This window comes from Sorex araneus, chromosome 4, assembly GCF_027595985.1.
Source record: "Sorex araneus isolate mSorAra2 chromosome 4, mSorAra2.pri, whole genome shotgun sequence".
In the NCBI taxonomy this organism is placed as follows: domain Eukaryota; kingdom Metazoa; phylum Chordata; class Mammalia; order Eulipotyphla; family Soricidae; genus Sorex; species Sorex araneus.
Window position 1 is genome coordinate 123796590 of NC_073305.1, and position 23050 is coordinate 123819639.

Sequence of the window (23050 nt, forward strand, 5' to 3'; positions counted from 1 at the left end):
AAGTACCTAAATATCCAGACCACAGTCATGAACACTGAAATCATGAGAACCCAACTATAACAATCAAATTTAAAAAGGTGCCTTTCAAGTTGCAGACTGGGAGGTGGGGGGGTCTGAGGGGAAGGGGGCGGGAGCCTGGGGACACTGGTGAAGAGAAGTTGACAGTGGTGGTCGGATCACTGCCAGACTTTGTAAATTATGGTGCCTGAATAAATTTTCTAAAAAGGAAATAAAAAAAAAAGCTTTCCCCTCTAGTAACATTCATATTCTTCAAAAAGATTTACTTATACAGATGGCCAAGCCTTTCCTCTCTCCTCCTCTCCAATTCTTCTTTGTCCTCTCCTCTCCTCCGTGACCCTCTTCCTGCCCATCTTTGTCTAAAGGATAGAATTCAGCATTCTATCACTTAGCCACATCCTCAGTCCTAGTATGTTCTTTTGTATCATCTTCACTCAGGCTTTGCCTCTATTTCCACGATAAAACTTGTCCTCAATTTCATCAAACTGAACTCTTACACAAACTTATAAATGATTATCTGATGTCATCTTCATGACCTGCAAAGAGCATCTGAGCTACTGACTACTTCAATTCCGGGAAATGCTCTGTTACTTGACACCAGCCACTGTTTTACTTTTCCTTTGACCCCACCAGTTCCTTTTAATTCTACAAATCTAAACATGGCCCCCAAGTTGAGACTGGCCCCCCAACTTCATTTTTTTTCAGCAATACTTATTCTAGCAGTAATCTCACTCAGTTTACAGCTCTAGAGACAATTTATTCACAGACTGTTTACAAATTTAGATATCCAGCTCGGATTGACCCTGAGCCATAACCTCACGAGGCAAGTACTGACTTAACTTCTCTCCTTGGATTTTAATGAATATCAAAAAAAAAAAAAGAAAAAAAGCATATTCCATATGAAAAACTCTGATCTTCCCTCATAAAATCAGTCCCTTCTACACAATTCTGTAATTTTAACAAATGGGGGATTGTCTCTTTATCTATTTTGATACCATATTTTATCCACTTAGAAAATTCAATCAGTTCTACCTTCAAAATACCTCCTCTACCCCCAGACTGAAAATCTTTTTTCACCTCTACTGCTGCCACTTTACCCCACACTGCTCATTTCTGCCTCACTCTAACAGTTCCCTAGTGGGCCTTTTTGCTTCTCCCCTGCTCTCCATTTATTTGAACCTCAATTTTTAACAGCCAGATGGGTTATATGACTCCTTCATCATAAGCTTTCAATCTCAGAGTGGAAGCAAAAGTTTTCAAATAGCATAGATAGCAGAATCCAAACTAGCACTCTTTCCTCTGGATCACATTTTGACTGCTTGCTCTTCCTTACACACGAGCTATTGTGGCCTCTCTGCAGTCCCTCGAATATATCAGACATGCTCTTGCCTTTGGACTTCTGCATGGCATTGACCTCTCACTTCTTTGAGGCATTTACTCAACTGATATTCAGACCTTCCCAATTACTTGTTTCAAAATTGCAACCAGTCTCTAAAATCTCCTGTCATCTTCTACATGTTTAGTTTTTCTCCACCATGTTTACCACTAATATAGTATATATATTTTACTTATTTATTGTTCCTCTTAAACTAGACTATGAGGCCCATAAAAATATAAAGCTTGTACATGAAAAGATAAAGTGTTGTCTTGTTTCTCAATGGTATATATCCAATGATAATATTAAGCAGATATTCAATGACGTTTTTAAAAATGCAGGAACCTTTTCCCTCATAACCTAACAAATCTTTAGTTCAAAACAAATCCAAAATTCATACCTATTTGGCTCAATGTTTATATGGCACTTGCTCTTAGTTTAGGCTGGTATTCACTGAACTTATACGAAAGCATTTTTGTTTAGTGACTGGGAATTATGATGATAAATGAAAGAGAGTAATGAATGCTTGGGTTAAAATGATTGAACATCAATATACATTTTCATAGGCATTACAGTAATTGGAAAACAGTTTCCCTGTCAAAATTCTTCAACTTATTTTTATAAAGTCAAAGCTATGTAAGTGCTACAAAGTTCAAGATCTTCAAAAATTTCTATCATTCAGTAGATGCAGTTCTTTGAGCTCATCTTTCTTTAGACAAACCAAGGTAAAAGACACCTTAGTACAGATGTTAGGTTTGTCACAGCTTCATATTTAATATAAATATATCAATGTAAGTTGAATTTAAATATATTTAACCGCTTGAACAATTACAATTTATCCTAAAGTTTCTTCTTTCTGTTTGGCAGAGGGCATACCTAGTGGAACCCACAGCTTATTCATTCCTGGCTCTGTGCTCAGGGATCCCTCCTGGCTATGCTCAGGTGACCTCATGTGGTGCTGGGGATCAAACCAGGGTTGGCCATGTGCAAAGCAAGTGCTTCACCCTTGAGCTATCTCTCCAGACCTCCCAGTATGTCTTAACAGATTTTGAGCAAAATATACTTTTAAAAAAAGATAATAATCTCTTACTAGAAAACTGTATAAGCACACATATATTCAAATATTTTGTGTATACTTTCATTTATACACAAAATTTAGAGTTCCTTAATAGAAATTACAGCCAAAAACACAATCTAGGAGATTTCAGAATACCATTTTATATATTCAGTAACATTTTGTTCTGCATGTAGTAATGGAATTTATGCTATATTTAAATTTTTTTAGACAAGTGGTTTTATCTTGTACATTGGTATATGTGGGCTGGAGCGATAGCACAGCAGTTGGGCTTTTGCCTTTCACACGGCCGACCCGACTTTGATTCCTCCGCCCCTCTCAGAGAGCCCGGCAAGCTACTGAGAGTATTGAGCAAGCGCGGCAGAGCCTGGCAAGCTACCCGTGTGTATTGGATATGCCAAAAACAGTAACAATAAGTCTCTCAATGAGAGACATTACTGGTGCCCACTCGAACAAATCGATGAGCAACGGGATGACAGTCATAGTGACAGTGATAGGTATATGTACATACAATTTGGAAATAAACTATCTGACGCAGAAGCAATTAAATATTTCTTTACTTTCCAAATACTGCATGCACATGAAGTTTATGCATGGTCGATATTTCAAAGATTGAAAAATACTCTTTTATTTTCAGTAAACAACCACACTATTTTTACCTTTACTTTGGAGAAATATAATAAACAAGCCAAAGGATGCTAACTTAAAAGGTGTAATACATCTTCCTCTTATCTTCATTGTTGTCAAAATATTTACTATTCTGTAGTAAAATAAGAGTTTGTTACCAAGCAAACAAGATAAAAAAAAAACACACACACTGGCAGAGTCTGCAAAATGAGAAACTAATTAACAAATTAACCACGCTGACCTGCGGCTGCATCTGCCAGTTGTGAGAAAGGCACTATCAGGGACATCCTCTGACTCTTCAGGAATGAAAAGAAGTGCTTCCACAGAGCTTTGGCGGCTGCAGCAAGGTGGCGCTCTTTAGCCGATAATGAGGACTGTACATTTAGGTCCACATTCTCCTTCTGAAGTTCCTGCCACAATTGTTGATGCATACTTCTAAAAAGAAATAAAAATATGGCTAGCACCAAGAAAATTCTTACAAGAATGATCTTTTAAATACATTTTGGGCTCTTAACATTTATACCATATGAAAACTGAAAGATCGTTTTATGTTATTACAACCTGTATGCCATGGCATTATGCATTTCTGGTTGCTTGATGGATGAATGATGGCATATCAGGCACCATAAAGTTAATGTTAATTACTAATGTCAACCATTAATTATATGCTTTTTAATATGTCAGGTCCAAATGAGAAACAGGCAGCTTCATAATGAAGGTCTGCATTTTGCAACTCACTATGACAACTGATTTTACTTACAATCGAGATATGAAAACAAATTTTTAAACCTTTTTTTTTCCCTGAGAGAGCTTTATGACATGGATGTATTAAGAGTTAAGTAAGTATGCCTTGTTTATGTGTGGTATTTTAACTAAAAATATTATTTTTGTTTAGAAACGACACAGGCCCAGGCTATACAAAGCATATTAATTCAAGTGAAATTACAGACCTCTCTTAGAACAGACTAGAAACAGATGTAGAAAGACTAAGATTTTCCTATGGACCTGTAATATACGGCATTCATGCAATGGGCCCAGCAATTAATCATTTAATATTAAATGTAGAACCATGACATCAATACTGTCACATCAATTGAGGGTAGACACAAATTCATAAACACCCCTCTTAGATTTCCTTTTTTTTCAAATATACAGAAAACTAAAAAACAAAATCAAAAACAGTGCAATTAAGGCAGAAGACTTCCTTCAATGGTACTATTGTATCAAGAATAATACTTGGGCCTTCTGAGGAGCCAAGATGGGGGTGGATGGACATAGGGGCTGGGTCGGGTAGACTGATGGTGGCTCTCAGAACTCTGAACTGCAAGAGATGCCTCCAGACTCTGTGACAGGCTGATTTCAGATTCAGGATACCCCAGAGGGGGTTGGCTGATCTCCGCCCCCACCTCTCCCAGCAGAGCCCTGGCAGCCAAAAACCTCCAAAACCCATTGCTGCCCTGCTCACAGCCTGACCCCAGGCTCAGGCAAGCCTCTCTTGCATGACTGACTCTGTTGAAAACTTAGGCATGTGAATTTTGTGACTGAAATCTCCAGGCTTCCACGGAGTTGGGGATGGGTGACCTCTCCCCCTCCCCCCATTCCCTTGGTCTCCCAGGAGCCTGGCAGTCATGCCCATGAACTGTCTCAGTGCTCACCAAATAAGCTCATTAACTGGTCATGATAGAGACTCATAAATAAGTCTTGAAAGAGATCAGTGAGCTGCAGAGATGCTTCTGAGTCCAAAGTTACCATTCAGTTAATAATTCAACCCTAGTTGTATCACCCCATCAAAATCTTAGAATTTTTTGAGCTTTCACAGCTGCACAGCATCTCATACAAGAATAGTACACCACATTGGATGGGATGTAAAGTAGAAGGCAACCACAAGGCTTAACCGTAAACATGTTAGTGTTTTAAAGAATTTTTTATAGAAGAGCTTAACGGCTCCAGGTTGAGATACAACAATCTTCACACTTTCTTTTAGGGAAATCTGTTTTGTTCATTTTTAGAGAATTAATCATAACAAGTAATATAAAATAAATCATTTAGAACTTGCTCCTGGGGCAGGCATAAGTGGTGGTTGGGAAAATAGGAAATAATGGTGGTGGGAAGGCAGAATGGTGGGATTGGTGTTGGAATAATGAATGTAATAAATCAATATGAACAATTTTTTAAATATTAAAAAAATAGAAAAATATTTAAAAAACCCATCAAATTCATTCCAACAATCTTAGTTTAAATTTTATCTACAGAAATAAAAGTTGGAAACTCAAAATAGACAAAATACCAACTTGCATATATATATACCTGAACCAACTCCATAAGGAGATCAAATTGGTTCTAAGATCTTAAGCACTTTTCACAGAATTACACACAAATAAAAATGAGAACTTTAGCCCCCCCATTCATTGAAAATCCTGGATAATCATGAAAGCACTATTTAATTCTACTTAAGTTACCTCAAATAAGTACACCAATGCCTGGGGAAAGACTCTAAGTAGAGATTCTCATTAAAGCCAACCATTTTCTAGGTCCTCCATACAAAAAGCTGCCTGAGGGCCAAGTATAGCACATGCCCCGCAGGTATGAAGTTCAATGCCTAACTCCACATGCCCCATACTCAACAATGCCAAGTGTGGCCCTGGTAGTCCCATGACAATATCTGCCAGCCCCGAGCTCTGGTAGTCCCCTTTTTAAAATAAAAAAACAAACAGAAACTGTTTAAGATGCTTGAACATGCAGCTAGAGAGCCATTTCTTAAGTTTCAGTATTTAAAAAGATGGACAATAATTCATTAGAATCCATTTGACAACTATCTCAGCTATCTTTATCTGCATAGCCAACTTTGCAAGTACATGCAACATATGTAGGGTCCAACTAAAATAACATCACAATTGTAAAATGCATTGGTTTCAGGGGCCACGGAGACAGTGCAGCAGTTTGGGCACTTGCCTTGCACACCATTGACCTGAGTTTGATCCCTGGCTTCCCATTTTGGTCTCTTGAGCACCGCCAGGAGAGATTCCTGAGTGCAGAGCCAGGACTAACCCCTGAGCATCTGGGGTGGCCCCCAAACAAAAACAAAAGCAGCAACAGCAAAAAAGAAAATAACTTACTATATACAGGTAGAATGAATTTTGCTAACTTTCTAAGTAAATAATACATTCTTCACTACCTAAAAACTTATACAGGAAGCATAATTTCTAATGTAACAGGAAATTCTTTGAAAATCAGAATAATTCTACAAGATCATCATCATCATCATCATCATCATCATCATCATCATCATCACCGTCCCATTGCTCATCGATTTTCTCGAGCAGTCTCAGTCTTCATTCATCCTAGCTCTGAAATTTTAGAAACCTCTCTTTACTTGTCCTTCCCAACGGTGCCACATTGGAGGCTCTTTTAGGGTCATGGAATGAGATCCATCATTGTTACTGGTTTTGGCATATGAATATGCCACGGGGAGCTTGTCAGGCTCTCCCATGTGGCCAGGAAACACTCAGTAGCTTTCCAGGTTCTCTGAGAGGGAGAACTTAGGCTATAAGATTTCAAACTCAACCCACCCCCTCTGAGGGGCCCTGGTGAAGACAGCCAGGCACAGGGGCAAGAGACTCTGCGTCGCTCTCTTCCAGGAGCTTGATTTTATAGTCTCTGGATGTTGGCTGTTGATGGGATTACACAGTGCTGGGGAGGGTAAGGAGGGGGATGCTTTCTGGGTGTGACTGCCTAGCTACTGGAAAATGAGGGATCTGGGCGGAAGGGGCCCAGGCCAGTCCCAGGTCCAGTCTTGTAATTCTACAAGACAGGTATCATTAATCCTCTTGAGAGATAATGAAGCTGACAGCAAGAAAATTAAATAACATGCCTAATGGTCACATGGATAAGAGGGGTTATCCCCATAATCTGGTCCTAAATCTTACTCAAGTCTATAATTTTCTCTTAAACATTAAGAAACATACCCTAACAGAAGAACACATACAGACACACACACATACACACACAATTTTTTCTCTCCTTATTTGGCTTCAAGAAATTTCATCAAGCTTAAGTAAAAACGGAATGGAGAAAAAAAGCCACATGAACTTTTCCTTGTGAACAGGCAGAGGCAACAGCAGAATTCTATATTAGAAACAGCTACAAGACACAGCAGGGAAAATGTACTCAAGGTAATATTGAAAAATAAAGTCAACATATCTGAACTAGTTTACCCTCCCCAGAATAAAATGCTTCAGTACCAGGGGGTATAACTAGAAGTTAACTCAAGAACTCTGATTCGAAACACTCAAACACAAACCACTAAGTAAAAAGTCAAAACTCAAATGACTAAATGAATTAATTAACAAATAAAATTTGGTTAAATAGAAGATACTACTTCTGCTCTACCCAATCCCTCACACATACTGGAATAGTCTTTACTTATAATAAAAGGTGAAATCTTGCTTTTTGCTACAAAGTGGGAAGAACTGGAGGGTGTAATATCAGGCCAAGTAAGTTGGCAGGAGAAGGCAATACCAGAAGAGCTCACTCATGGGCAATGAACAAAGAAACAAAGCAAGGGAATGCACCATATTTAAAGGTAGTACATTTTCAGAGTCTGACTCCAAAACAGAAGTTGCCAAGTAGTGGGGAAAAGGGATTTGAAGTGAGTGTGGAAAGAGAGGCGACCGAGTAATATAGCACAACAGTGCAGAGTCTCTGGGACTGGAGGTAGTAGAAGTACAGTGACTTTCCATATCAAAAGCATAAATGTTAGTAACATTGTGACCATGATGCCTTAGATATTTTTAAAAAATGGTGCAAAATAAATGAAAGCTAAGATGGTCTGTCATGGGAATCAGAGATAGGTTATAGATAGGAAAGGTAGAAAATAGGTAGAAAAACTCCTCAATCCTGATTTTAAATCATATTTTCTGGAACAGAAACTACCAGCCTACTGAAAAATGCATTTGCTGTATTAGATGTGACTGCATACAGTCAGAAGGTATATTACAAAAATGAAAATACTGAAAAACTCACTTGTGTAAAAAATAAACATGCAATACATATATATGAAACCTACTTATTAAATATATGTGAAATGCATATAGTCATAACATATATATGTCTACATTATATGTCATATAATGTTTATGTGTGTAACTATGTGTGTGAGTGTAAATACAGGGGGTTGGAGCAGTAGTACAATGGGTTGGGCATTTGCCTTTTTTTTTTTTTTTAACTTTTTTATTGAATCACTGTGAGACAGACCCTTACACAGCTGTTCATGCATGGATTTCAGTCATACAGTATTCCAACACGCGGCCAATTCAGGTTCAGTCCTTGGCATCCCACCAAGAGTAATTCCTGAGTGCAGAGACAGCAATAATGCATGGCCAGGTGTGCCCCAAACAAAACCAAGAAAGGTAGACAGACAGACAGACAGACAGATACACACACACACACACACACACACACACACACACACACACAGATATTAGTTTTAAAACTCAAAGAAATGTAACAATAGCTCTAGAATTTCCTAATATGTGCGATTTTTTTGAGTAAAGAGAGACCTAAAGGTTAGAATCATCTTGGAGATATTCACATAGAAATGCACATACAAAACTAGTCCACTTATGTTCTAAAAGATGCAATATACTATACTACCAAAAATTTGCTAAATGTCAAGTTATTCAAATTGTGGCTCTTACAGAAACTACCAACATACTGCATTTACTGGTATATACCATATGCCAAGTACCATGCTAGGTGCTTGGTAAGCATTTTTTTCTGACCCTTGAAGAGAGTCCATTGTTATTTGGAACTTCAAAATGAGGAAATAAAGGCAAAAGAAGTAATTTGTGTTGTCTGACACAACCAGCTATTGGCAATTTTAAAAGTCACAAATAGAAATAATCACTTGCAAAATCCACCAATCAGGGCTGTTGTAAAGACTATATAAAATAACATCCTCAAAAGTGTTTAGAAACCTCTCCTTACACACTGTAAACAACCAAACTTAAACACTCTTTAACCATCTCTTCTTGTGCTTCCATTGTAGCTCTATTAATCTATCTTCTCTGATTTAAATGTTTATCATGGTCAAAGAGTTTCTCAGTTGCAGTAATTTCACTTTTTCAAGGTTTGTGTTCCTATTTTATCCTTTTGCTATTACTGCACTTTCACTCATTTACCCACCTGTCTCCTCACCCCACATGGATAGGCAACTATACCGAGGCACTTCCCACATGTGATAGGCTGAATTATGCATCTGACTTGCTGCCAGTCCCCTCTCCAAGACACTGTTTCTCACACATCACTTGGGCAGGCTTACTGGTCCACCATATTTAGCTTTTACTTCTTATTTCCTATGTTCTTTTCTTCCTTTAACACTAACCATATGGCAAGAATCTTAAATACCACTTTCCTGTTAGTCATAATTAGTTGTGCAATATTTCTAATATCAGCACATCAAAATTTAAAGTAAAATTGTCTACTGATTGACTGACCTCATACCACACAAAATACATCTAATGTAACTGACAAGTGCTTACAAAAATAACAGAGAATAAATAACTAATAACTAAAATCTCCTTTTAGAACTATCCCAGGTCCGACATTTTCTTCAATTTATATTAACAAATAATATGAGATAGTTGAAGATCAATAGGGCTAAAATGTGCTTGGATATTCAGAAAGGCTATCATAATCAAAGTCAAAGCATTTCCAGAAAAAAAAAAAAACAGGGAAGAGAACAAAAAAATTACCTCGTCTAATACTGACTTTAGAAAATGAGGAAAAGAGCCCAGGAATATGTTAAGAGGGAAAGCTCCTCCTACCTTGATGCACGAGATCATGAGTTTGATTCCTGGAGTCATCCTACATCATCAGCCAAATATTATCATCACTACTGGCATTATGATCCCAATGCCACAAATACGAGCTGGTGCATTCAGCCAAGTGTATAACACCACCTTCCCAGCAACACAAAGCAAAGGGAAGAGAGAGAGAGGGAAGGAAGAGGAAGAAAAACAGAGTCTCCTGGTAAAATGACTTCAGCAAAGTCTCATTATGAAATAATCTTAGCTTCAGTCCTGGCCAACTCTGCACATGTCCATTAGCAGGAAAGGCCATCAGTTAGAAACCAGGCTGACAAAAGCATCAACCTCAGCATATCTTGGAGTGCCTCCTTAAAAGATACCTCAGAAAGATTCCTGCATCGGTTCATATGTGGAGGGCAAGAGACGAGTGTTGGGTGATGGATGAGTAGTGAGATCAAGGAGAGGAGATTGTACACGAAAGGTTTAAGAAAAAATTAGAAAAATTAACTTTTCCCTAGGATAGAAAGTACCTGCCTGAAACCCCATAAAATTTATAAGACTTCTTCTTAACAGTTTTCTTCTGTTAAGTGAGAAAAATGCTCTACGACCCTCCATGGAACTGCTCAAGTACCAAATCACACCACTTACGGCTAAAACAAATTGCAGACCATAAGGCAAGATAATATGCACTTTAGTTGCATTGTTACTGCTTCTAAGTTTTAATTACCATATACAGACTCAGTAGAGTGTATTTTAGAAAAAAAAAAAAGAGAGAGACTTGAGACAGACACACCAGAATATAATCCTACTCTATCAATGACTAGTTGCACAGCCATTTCCTCATCTATTCCAAGTCTTCACCAAGATCTCTTTAATAAACAGAACTGATAATACTGGTAATCAGAGAAACACAGATTGCTTACTGATAATATGTCCACACTCTATTCTGTTTTTAATAACTACTAACTAATTTATTCCTGTGGCTGCAACTAATTGTCACCATTTTTATAGGAGTCTAAAGATAGAATAAATATTAGTATTAGACCCAAAATTCGAACCCAGACAGACAAGTATCATACACTAGCTACAGCTTCTGAAAATATTGTTTTACTATCTAAATAAATAATACATGTCTTAAATGTCACGTTGCTGTATTCACTCATTCATATGCCAGATTCCTAATAAAGTTAGCCACAAATTCAATCCCAGGTGGTACACCAAATGCACATACATTAAAACTTTTACACTTCTGGGGAGTGTAGATTACACTACAGGGACCTCAAAGGTCAATGACATGTAGAAATTTAAAATTTCTTTGTGGCCCATAACTGAGTTAATTTGCAAGACTGGAGAAATAGAACAAATCAGGACTCTAGTGCTAAGCCAAGCAAATGAAGCACGTTTGGCTTGTAGGGCAATGCTGATTGAACGTTTTATAGAATGAAGTTTTTAAGATGAGGCTGTCTATTCTTTTCGCCCCCACCCCCCAATGTAGCAGAGCTAAAAATAAGAGGTGATTATTTTTAAGAAGCATCACCAGAGTGATAGTACAGCATGCAGGGTGCTTGTCTTGTATGCAGATAACTGATGTTCAATGCCTGGCATCTCGTGGTCCCCGAAACTGTCAAAAGTGATCCCTGAGTACAGAGCACTGAGAATGAGCACTGTCAGGTGTGGTCCCCAAACAAAAAATAATTTTAGTGATGATTATATATCTCATTTCATTTATTTTCAGTGTCTCTAGGGTATATTAATAACTAAGATCAACCTTTATAGTTCTTAGTCTTGACTAACAGCATAATAATTGCAAAATACACATCTCCAAGTTCGAAGACTAAGTGTGTTACTTGTTCAGTTCTCAGTAGGGCTAGAAGAAGTAGGTTTGGGGAGGTGATGAAGAGTCCTTATTCTGTTTGGAGAAGTAGTACAGGGGCTAAGGCAACTTGCCTTGCATGTGGCCAACCCCAATTCAACCTCAATACCCTACAGGGTCCTCTGAATACTGTCTGAAGTGACCTAAGCACGAAGCCATAGCTGGGTATGACCCAAAAAGTTAAAAAATAATAAATAAAATTCTTATTAGGTAGATGATGCTTGCCCATGGACCACATTTTAAGCCATTTCCTTCCTGGCTTTCCTAGTTTATAAGATGAGGAGAATATAGTACTTACAATATTAAGTTAATTCTTGGTATAGGGCTGATAAATTCTCTCAAAAGACAGCCTTTGATTTTCTGAACAACAATAGTTTCATTTATTGAATATAAATGAACAATAGTTCATTTATATACAACAAATAGTTATGTATCTAGCAGCCCTTGGATTATATGAACAGTGAAATTATACATAATCCTGTACCAGAGGGAGGTTGAAATCTCTTCTGCTCAGTAATATATGTGTAAAACATTCTGTTTCATACAACTCAGGGGGAAAAAAATAGACCATTGATAGCAAAAAAAAATTTTTTGGCACGGAAATAATTCTCAAAAACCAGATTAAGGACTGGACAGGTGAAGAGGAAAGAAAAGGCACATAGGTATATAAAATCTTTCCATTTACTCTGATTCAACAAGCACATTTTTCAGATGTTAAGAATACAGATTTTACAAAACAGAGAGTGCCTCTACCCTTTGGAAAAGCTTATATTCTTTCAACACCTCAGTTTAGTAAGCTTTATGTCAGACACAAAATAAAGAAAATAAAGGCACTGGGATACCGAGTGATGGAAACTACTATTTCATCTAGAACAACCATGAAGCATCTTCTGAGAGGAAACTTTTGAGCAAATCAATCAATAAATATGGGAACAAGCACATGGGAGCCAAGTGGGGTGGGGTGGAGAGGGGGGCTTGGGGGCGGAGGAGAGACACTTCATGGAGAAGAAACAGCAAGTGAAAATGTGCCCTTCTGGCAATCCATAGATTCAAGAAACAACAACAGAGTGTACAATTGACAGTAGTACAGTGAGTGTCAGAAGGAACTCCAAGAACGATCTAATTTCCAGTTGAAGGCTCTTGCATGCTAAGGACTTCAGATGAAATCAAAGTAACAGGCTATGAAAGCAGAAGAGTAACATAATTTACACCTTAACAGGAATATATAAAAGAGTAAGGTGTTTTGGGGAGAAGAAAGAAGTAACCCCTCTTACTCTAATGGAGAATTTTTATAGTAGCATTAGAAGGCAATAAATTTCAGAATAGAAAATAAGGTCTCATTTGTTCAGTCACAAGTTTTCTTCATTCACTTCCGAGTAAATTACTGATTGAGTCACTATTTCTGAGGCTAGAGACATTAAAACCATTTAGGCAGATTCTGTTACAGAAAAAAAGTAAAAATAAATTTATTTTTAAAAAATCAAGACTTCATTTTGTAAGAATGAAAGTGGGAAGGAGCCATTGAAGTATTTTGAATTGAGGAATATTATTAAGCTTATTCATTAAACTGATAAAATTTAAATAACATCCAAAAGGTTTCTGGAAATCCAAATTAAGAGTTCAAAAGTATACTTACTTAGGAACACCCTGATGATTAGTTTAGGCCATGTTAATGAAGTGAGTTGTGTGTTGAAACTCTAACAACAATAGTGAGTTTTGTGTTAAAATATGGAATGTAATCAAGGTAAAGAGAAAATGAAGTGAAATTTATCAGTTATGCAGGCGGGGGTGGGGGGTGGGGGGTGGGAGGTATACTGGGGTTTTTTGGTGGTGGAATATGGGCACTGGTGATAGGACGGGTGTTTGAGCATTGTATAACTGAGACATAAGCCTGAGAACTTTGTAACTTTCCACATGGTGATTCAATAAAATAAATTAAAATAATAATAATAAAAAAATTAAAAAAAAGAATCTTTAATGCTTATTATATAAGACATTATAGTAGATGCTCTCAAATATAGTCCTTGTTCTCAAAGAATATCCAACTAAATGCTAGTACAAAGAGCATGCAAAGTATTATAATGCACAAAAAGGTAACAGTTGATCACTAAGGCTCCTAAGAATAAACATGACATTGCCAAGTTGGGAAAGGGCCTTATTATATTTTATTAATATACTAAGGTATTCACTGTATCACTGTCATCCCGTTGCTCATTAATTTGCTAGAGCAGGCACCAGTAACGTCTCCATTGTGAGACTCATTCTTAATGGTTTTTGGCATATTGAATATGCCATGGGTAGCCTGCCAGGCTCTGCCGTGCAGAAGAGATACTCTTGGTAGCTTGCTGGGCTCTCCGAGAGGGGCGTAAGAATCAAACCCAGGTGGGCCGCATGCAAGGTGAACGCCCTACTTGCTATACTATCGCTCCAGCCTACTAAGGCATTATTATATTATATTATATTATATTATATTATATTATATTATATTATATTAACTGGCACTATTCCATAAGTTGATAGTACATAAAATTTCATGATGGATGAGGGGGGTCTCACAAAATGTTTGATAAAACAGAGTGAAAAGATTAAGGAGCAGAATGATAGAAAACAAAACTGAGTACTGGTGAAGACCAGATCACAGGGACCATCTAAACGATTCTTTGGGGTAGAGAGAATCAACATAGGCAAAATCAACATGTATCTTCCTGTAGGATAACATGGGGTTTGTCCTTGGAACTTAGTTTACCTTAGAGCAATGTCCTTTCTGTATAAACACAGGAAGACAGTTAATATTATGCCTTGTAACTTGGGAGCTGATTGACTCCAATAATATTTACTCCCGGGCATCTGCTTTCCTAGCACCCCAAAAGGAGGGTCCCGACGAGGGATGGAATGACCCAGGGCAAGCTGTGAGCTACCCTGGCATCAAAATGGGCCAGGCCAAAGTGCCACAATACTCAACTATAAGTTGAGGACATGATCATGGACAATGCTGTCATGATCCAAAGCTAACGACGACGAGACTAGGACCCTGCTGGGGTTAGGAAGATTAACCTTGCCTGAGGACTGTGGTCTGGAATGTATAGTGAGATGTCCTCAGGAAGAACCAAACTTTGTATCTCTTACTGTGCTCATATAGAATGACATTGTTAGAAATATTAGAAGTAGATTTTCTGTAACTCTTTAAGCAGATTACTAGCTCACACCCTGACACACCCTTATTTGGAATCACACCCTTGAGCGGATCTCCTTAGATGAGATTTCCTTAGATGAGATTCTGTTAATCTCCTCAAGAAATGGTCTTACCCTTCTTTGTTGATGTTAAACCACCTTTGTGCTACTGCCCTATGTAATTTGCTATATAAACTGAGACTGTGGGGCAAAGAAGAGAGACAGAAGAAGACAGGGGAGAGAGAAAAAGGAGATATAAGAAGATCCAGAGAGAGATCCAGAACTGGGAGAGAAGAGAACAGAGAGAACAGAGAGAGAGAACAAAATAAACTGATCGAGCAACCAGTTTGGCTTTCTTCCTTCCATCGCCTGCCCTTGACCAACAGCCACACACAGCGGTTCCAGAACACCGAACTCGGGTGGTGAGACAGAGACGCCCAGAGAGCCCACGAGTGCACACGCCCGTTGGCTGTTGGCGTGCCTTAGTTTTTTACATCTTCCCAGAAATCTGTTCCTATTATAACCTAAAGCTTAAGAGGGATGACCTTATACAGTCATATATTTAAACAGCTTGTGTAACTGCAAGATTTGTTACAATTTAGTATGTCTTTGAAAAGCTAACTTAAGTGAGTGCATAGGTGACTTGGAACATAGAAAAAGATACATAACTATGTACCACAACATATGATGTATACATGTTTGCTAATGCTTGAGAGCTCCTTACACCATTATCTAATAAAAATCAAGCATGACAGACCAACCTGAGCAACTTCACCTATAATCACTAGCATTATTAGCATGAAAGTGCAAGTACCTTTATTTTTTTTGGCAGGCAAGGTGGATGGTACATCATAGGGTGCTCAGGAGCTATCCCATGACTCTGTGCTCCTGGGGTCACTGGAGGGATCATTTAGTACTGGAGATTCAACCCAGGCCCTCTGCATGCAAATATTTCACCTATGATCAGCCCAAGGAGTTATATATCTGGCCCCGTGCAAGTGCTTTTAACAGATGGTGTTCAAATGCATTATCCTAAATGGAATATTAATTTTGTGGTCTCTGCCACTTATTTTATGTTTGGGAAATATAATCAACAAGTATAGTCCTGAACAAAGAATCCAAGAAAAAGTACCATGTGCCTTAAGATTCAAGTTTCACAGTATCTCATGATGCCTTCAAAAAAATGGGTCACTGGTTAAAGAAACTTTCGTACATCTACACAATGGAATACTATGCAGCTGTTAGGAGGGATGAAGTCATGAAATTTGCTTATAAATGGATAGACATGGAGAGTATCATGCTAAGTGAAATGAGTCAGAAAGAGAGGGACAGACATAGAAGGACTGCACTCATTTGTGGAGTGAGTATAGATTAACATCACACGAGGCTGACACCCAAAAACAGTAGATACAAGGGTCAGGAGGATTGGCTCATAGTTGGAAGCCTGCTTCATGAGCGGAGGGGAGAAGGCAGATGAAACAGAGAAGGAATCACTAAGAAAATGATGGCTGGTTGTTCAGGATGGGAAATTTGTGCCAAAAGTAGATGCCAACCATGACCTCTCAGTGGCGGTGTTGCAAGCCATAATGCCCCAAAGTAGAGAGAGAGTATGGGGAATATTGTCTGCCATGGAGATAGGGGGAGGGTGGGAAAGGGGGGGCATACCGGGGATACTGGTGGTGGGGAATATGCACTCGTGGAGGGATGGGTATTTGATCATTGTGAGATTGTAACCCAAACATGAAAGCTTGTAACCATCTCATGGCGATTCAATAAAATTAAAATAAACAAATAAATAAAATAAAACAACTAAAGAAAAAATGGGTGAGGATAATGACCACATTAAGTTTTGGTTGAAGTCCTTTGACATTACAAGAGATTTTAGTCAGATGGACAGCATCACTCAGGGGTTCCTAAAGAAGGAAAGCAATCACCATCTAACCGTGACAACTCATATCCAAAAGGCTGTAATGCTACAATAACCTTATACTGCTTCTGTGCAGTTAGGACACTCATCCTCCAAAGTTAATAGCTGCATGTGGTACAAGGTAATGAATGAAATGAAATATAATATGAATCTAGTCAGTTTCCAAGTTTAACCGTAGCAGATATCTTGCAAGATCATGAGTTATGATCTAAGATTTTTGTCCTTGATATTAGAAGCATTCAATCAGAGGTGAGACATCTCATAGTGAAATGTACACATCTTTAAAAAATATCTGAAGTAGTCACACTCATCTTTGGGGTTTTAAAGAGTCTCTTCTTCTAAAATAAAATATAATTAAACAAGCATATATGCATTGGATTTATCTAAAATACTGTAATGTGTAGAATTTTCACACAAGAATAAGGGAGAACCTTAGGAACTGGTTAAGAAAGAAAATCAGAGTAAATTAGCAATATAGGCAAATGTGAAGTAAAATATAAAAGAGGCCTTTTTGAAAATAGAATTATTGTAGGATAACATTGATTTGTCCTTTCTGCCCCTCCACAGAGAGTTTAGGTTTATTGGGTTACTCCTAAATCAGTGCTCTAATTCCTGTGTTTATTTGTAACCTCTTTCTTTGTGCTCTGCTTCCCCAACCAGTTAATCACCTTTATCTCCTAATCAGACTCTATTAACTTGTAAATATTGCTTCTCCTTAAGTCCTTTTATGTATAGACAAAAGAAGATAGTTAATGCTATGCTTTTGTAACTTGGAAGTTAATTGACTCCTAATGATATTCACTCCTGGGCATCTGTTCTCTTTATGTAAGCCTCAGTAGCCCTTACTTCCGATCACCCCAAAAGCAGGGTCCCGATGAGGGACTGGATGGACCCAAGGCAAGCTGAGCTAACCCGGCATTGAAATGGGCCATGTCAAGGCACCATAATACTTAACTATAAGTTAAGAGCATGGTCACAGACAAATTCTGTCATGATCCAAAAAGCAACAACTGGATTAGAACCCTGCTAGGGTTAAGATTAATCTGACCTGAGCTCTGTAGTCTAGATGTCCCCAGGAGAGTCATCCTATAAGCTTAATGTATCTCTTACTGTGTCCATACAAAAATAACTAATATTATGAAGTAGAATTAAGATGTCAATTAAGTTATTGGATTAAGGAAGGGAGAAAAACCCCTAAGTGGCATTTTGCCCTTGAGCCTGATTCCCTGGCTGCAGGCAATAAGGAAGGGTTTGGAATTTAAAAAAAATTTTTTATTTTAAAAGACAGGTCACAATATTTGATTACAACCAATATTCAAACATTAATCCCACCACCATAACACCTTCCCACCACCAAATTTGGGATGTTTCCACCCCAGGGCTTTGATCTGTTGACTGTGCTGCCCTACCCGGGTGTGTGGTTGCTACCCCCAGTGCTGGGAAATGGTGAGAGGCCAAGGCGGAGAGTCACAGTGGAGAGAGACACGTGAGGGAGGCAGAAGGAGACGGGAACGAGGGGCTTATTGAGATTGGAACAGGCGTGTGGGGAGAATGGAATAAACAGCAACTGGTCACCAGCCAGCCTGGCCCTAGTTTCCTCTTTTGTCTGCCCATGGTATCAGCCGTCCTGGGTGGGGAAGTGGCCCGAGAGCTGAGAGCTTCCGAGTTGCTTGGTGACTAATCTATCAAACTCAGCTACAACAAAATCAGTAATAAGTGATGACATAAACCTACTTCACAATCTTTTTCACTTTCTTCTTCCTCATCTCTCTGTGCCCCACCCACCACCCCCACTGAATAGGTTTATACTATATATTAAGTAGACCTGACCTCAAGAAATTCACGTTTAAGGAGAAGGATTAACACCTTTTTGTTGCTGTTATTTTGGGGGCAAACCCAGTAGTACTTATGGCTTACTCTTGGCTCTGTGACAGGGATTACTCCCATGGGTGCTGGCGGGATGGAGGGGGGGCAGATGAGGGGATTTGTGGTGCCAAGGATCCAACAGAGGCTGGCCATCTGCAAGCACCTGACCTGCTGTACTATATCTCTCTGGCCTCTGGGAAAGCAGACTAAAGACCAAAAAGCTCTGTTGTAAGCCTCCTAAGAAACCAACTGCAACTATCTCAGAAACTCCAGACTTGCTTTAGAATAAAAGACTTGCAATAATCAGGGTCACTTGAAGAAAACGATCTAATTTTCTTATCTATCTGGCACAAAACATGAATATCAAACATATGCTGCAACATTTTACATGCATTATACTTACACTCAAATTTTATTCAGTTGTAGCTTTCACATTTCATTAATAATTGACTATTCTTTCTTTCAAGTGAGTTTCATTTTAATTTTCACAAGATACTGGTTGTTATAGAGAGAAGCTATAGACAGCACCCTTTAAAATAATAACCAAAACCACCTTCCCCAAACTACTGAAACTCTGACCACGCCAAGCAGTCTTCTGAAAACAACAGTACACAGTCAACACAACCCTCTAGCACTGTACACAATCATTACACCACACATGAGTTTAGATGCTCTAGGCATAATGTGATTTGTTTCGAGAAAGAATTCAGAATCATTTTATTAAAGATGCAAGACCCAAACACCTTTTTTGGTAGCGGGCAGGGACTGGGGGTGGGGGGGTAGTTCCCAAGAGGTTCCCACTGTCCACCAGTTCAGATCAAGGGATCAAGGGTGTTATGCTGCTCAGAACCTGCAGTGCCAGAAATATCTGGGTCCTTCAGGTGCTGTTGAGGATCCCCAAGACTATACCCTACACTGCTCAGGAGCACGGCATGTGGGGTGCTCAGGGGAATACGAGGTGCCAGGAACTAAACCCTCACGGGGCTCAGAAATATTTGGTCAAATATCTCATGTTAGCTAAGTCTCATTTGTGAATACTTTTCCTAATTGGTGGCAATAAATTCCTAAAAAGAAAAGGTCTAATGGTAATGCTGACTGATTCTTAACTACATTAACCCAAATGTCTCTGTCACACTGAAATCTGCTCTATAATTTAATTTAATGGACTAGGTGTATCAATAAATACTGAAACTTCCCAGTCTCTTTTTATCCCGTTCCATTTAAATCAAATCCAATTCTATGTCAACAGATCATACACTATATAATTACAATAGTTAATGCATTATGGAAAGTTGTGTTCTTTGATAAATAATTTTTCTAAAACCTCTTCGGCATTCTGCATCCTCAATATTCTCTTACATATATCAAGAAATGCAATAAATCATACAACAAGATCTACTGACCATTGCCAGTTCTAATAATGAACCTAAAAACAGGATCATCAACTCATAATTTGTTTTCAGATTTCAAAAACCATTTAAGCAAATGAACCATAAAGTATGTCAAATATTTTAGAAATAATTTCCTATATCAAAAATATAACCAAAATTTGGTAAATAGTTTATCACACCACTCTAATGACTAAACTTAGAGTATAATATATTTTAGAATTCTGTAAGCTGCTTGAACTTACATATAAAATATATATAGTATTTGTAAAAATTTAAATGTGCACATTTTTTGTTTTGGGTCACAACCGGCAGTGCTCCGGTCTTACTCCTGACTCTGGGTTTAGGGATCAGTCCTGGCGGTGCTGAAGTTATTCTCCTCCCCCCAGTAAACTCAGATGTAACTTCTAGGTAACTAATATACTAATTTACAGAAAAGCATAGTCTGAAGTTTATATTTAAAAAGTTTTCTAATCAAAGTGTAAGATCAATCATAAAAATTATCAAATAGAAATAAACTAAATTCATTTAGAACTTGCATTTAACAGTCAATAAATTTCCTTATTTTGACTCGGTTTTTCCAGTTACATCATTTAATTTAGTTATTTCATACAGTCACACACATTTCTGTCCAGAGATGCCATTTGCCACTTTTACTTACACCATTCTTTAAAGAGAGGAAAATACAGAGGGGGTAAAAGTTTTCCTAAAAGATTACCCATTGAGTCAATGATCTGTGGGGGTTTTTATGAAGCTCCATTATTAGGGCTGAGAGCTTCAAAGGCTTTTGTTATATCGCTAATTTCTTTTTGCAAGGCTTCAGCAAATGAGGCGATTTATCTAGTTCTGCATGCTTGGGGCTTGATACATGCTATTTGTACATGACAGGTTTCATCTGCGTAGCACCATTGATAACATTTATCTGCACATCAAAAAAGCTCATCTCTTAATGTGAAAAAAAAATTCATGCATACAGGGATAAAAAATGTTCAAGAGGTGAGTAAGAGACCTGTGATATCTCATAAAATGAAACCAAGTAACAGAAAGATGACTAATTGAGAATGAATGTGTAATAGAAATACAGAAACAGGTTCAAGACTAAAGAAAAAAAAACCTGGAAAGATCCTTAATTTGGGGTTTAATGGGGGGCGGTGCGAGTAAAGTAGTAAGTTCTGTTAGCATTCTATGAATTTTTATTAGAAATGGGGAACACTTCAAAGAAAAAAAAAGCGTTACTTATCTTTATGACCAGAGAAGAAACATTTCAGAATAAAATTTTTACACAGTGCCCAGTGTCTGTAACAACTAGAAGAAAATCAAGCCCTGTAATTAATTCTTATGGGAAAAAAAGCTGATGGATTGTTACTGTGGTTCATAATGAAAACCCTGACAAAGCTTACAGTCTTTATATAAAAAAGTAACATTAGAGAAGACAGAAACAAACAAAAAGGCAACTCAAACTGCTTTCCTTTCTGAAAAGCGTCTATGTAAAAGATTCTTAAAGGAGGACACGGCTTACATAGCTATGCAACTTGGTGATAATAAGACTTCACAAATTTCTAACAGTGATATAGAACAGAATCTTTTGAGAAAAAAACAGTTTTCTTTGCAAAGAAGGTACATACCGTGTCAAAGTTTGTTTCTGAAATTCATCATCTTTCAGAACATGAGGCTATATTAGGCTTCAATCACCCCCTACTCCTACTCTTCTCGACATTTGGTAATATAGATCGTAGAGCTAATTTTCTGTCATTCAGGAAGAACTGTTGGATCACTAAACTTGTATCATCATCACCTCTGAAACTGAGTAAAAATCACTGTTAGAACCAATGGTTTATTAGACCAAACCCACCATCAACAATGTCAACTCTGCCTGGTCGTGTTAACAGGAAAATGTTTTACGAGTTCTACCACTGGGCATCAATTTAACTTCCAGCATCAGCTATGCTGTAAAACCGTGAACGTAATTTATATGGTGACCCGTGTGTGTGGGAAGCAATATCTAGGTGAAACTTCTCACAGTCTGACAAAATGCTTTGATTTGCACCATTCAGATGATTGAGCAAAAAGAGTTTAAGCAATCACCACCAACAGCCTTTATCTCCAAATGCACTAAAAATTTATTACTCTATGAGTACAACCTATTGCTTTAGAGCCAAACTTGATAGAATAGAAATGATTGGATAAATATTACATTTTCAACTGGTACACATCTTGTCCATTAGGTTTAAATATTGGACTAGCTATGTATTTAAGATAAACATCAGTCTTAGCTGATTCCATCACACAGTACATTTAGAAAGCCTCCCTGTGTTTCCATAGTAACATTTTTGTGCTTACATATAGCTGAGGATACATGTTCATCACCAATTAGGAAAAAAAGTAAACTGAGAGAACACTGAACTCTTTCTTGGAAACAATCTACCTTTTTGTTCACATAGCACAGGATCCAGTTGATGGAATCTACATATCTACTGTTGTATGTGAAAAAAAAATCACTTAAGCAGAAGAAAATACATTTGACGTATTCACTAAAATACATTGATTCACTTGTCTTAGCCTATCTTAAATAATACTTTATTATTCAGAACTTCTGAGATTTAAAAAAATGAGTCTAAATTGAATACTTGTGTTTTTTCCCAATAATTACTGCTTTTACTAAGAGAAGGATATTTACCTATTAAACCCTTCTCTCCAATGTGCGTGAAAGTATACATCTTTAAAGATAACAATGAGCAGTTCAGAATTGAACTGATATTGAATAAAGGTGTTATGATTATTAAAGCAACCAAACTTTTAAATATCCTTTCTAGCAGCATGAGAGCAATATTCTACCTATTTCTTTAGTGCTCTTTTTGGCTGCTGAGCAATACTAGCAATTTACTAACCTAATTAATTCAATTATTTTCTACTATTTTCCAATT

At 37.7% G+C, this 23050-nt stretch overlaps 1 protein-coding gene across 1 annotated transcript in view; it reads right to left on the reverse strand.

Annotated features, from left to right (window-relative positions):
* MMS22L (MMS22 like, DNA repair protein) overlaps positions 1 to 23050 on the reverse strand; it is a 120799-nt gene that overhangs the window by 24906 nt on the left and 72843 nt on the right. The window contains exon 15 of the mRNA XM_055136031.1: positions 3337 to 3530. Within this exon, the coding sequence (XP_054992006.1) occupies positions 3337 to 3530 (194 nt within the window). The remainder of the gene's footprint in view (positions 1 to 3336; positions 3531 to 23050) is intronic.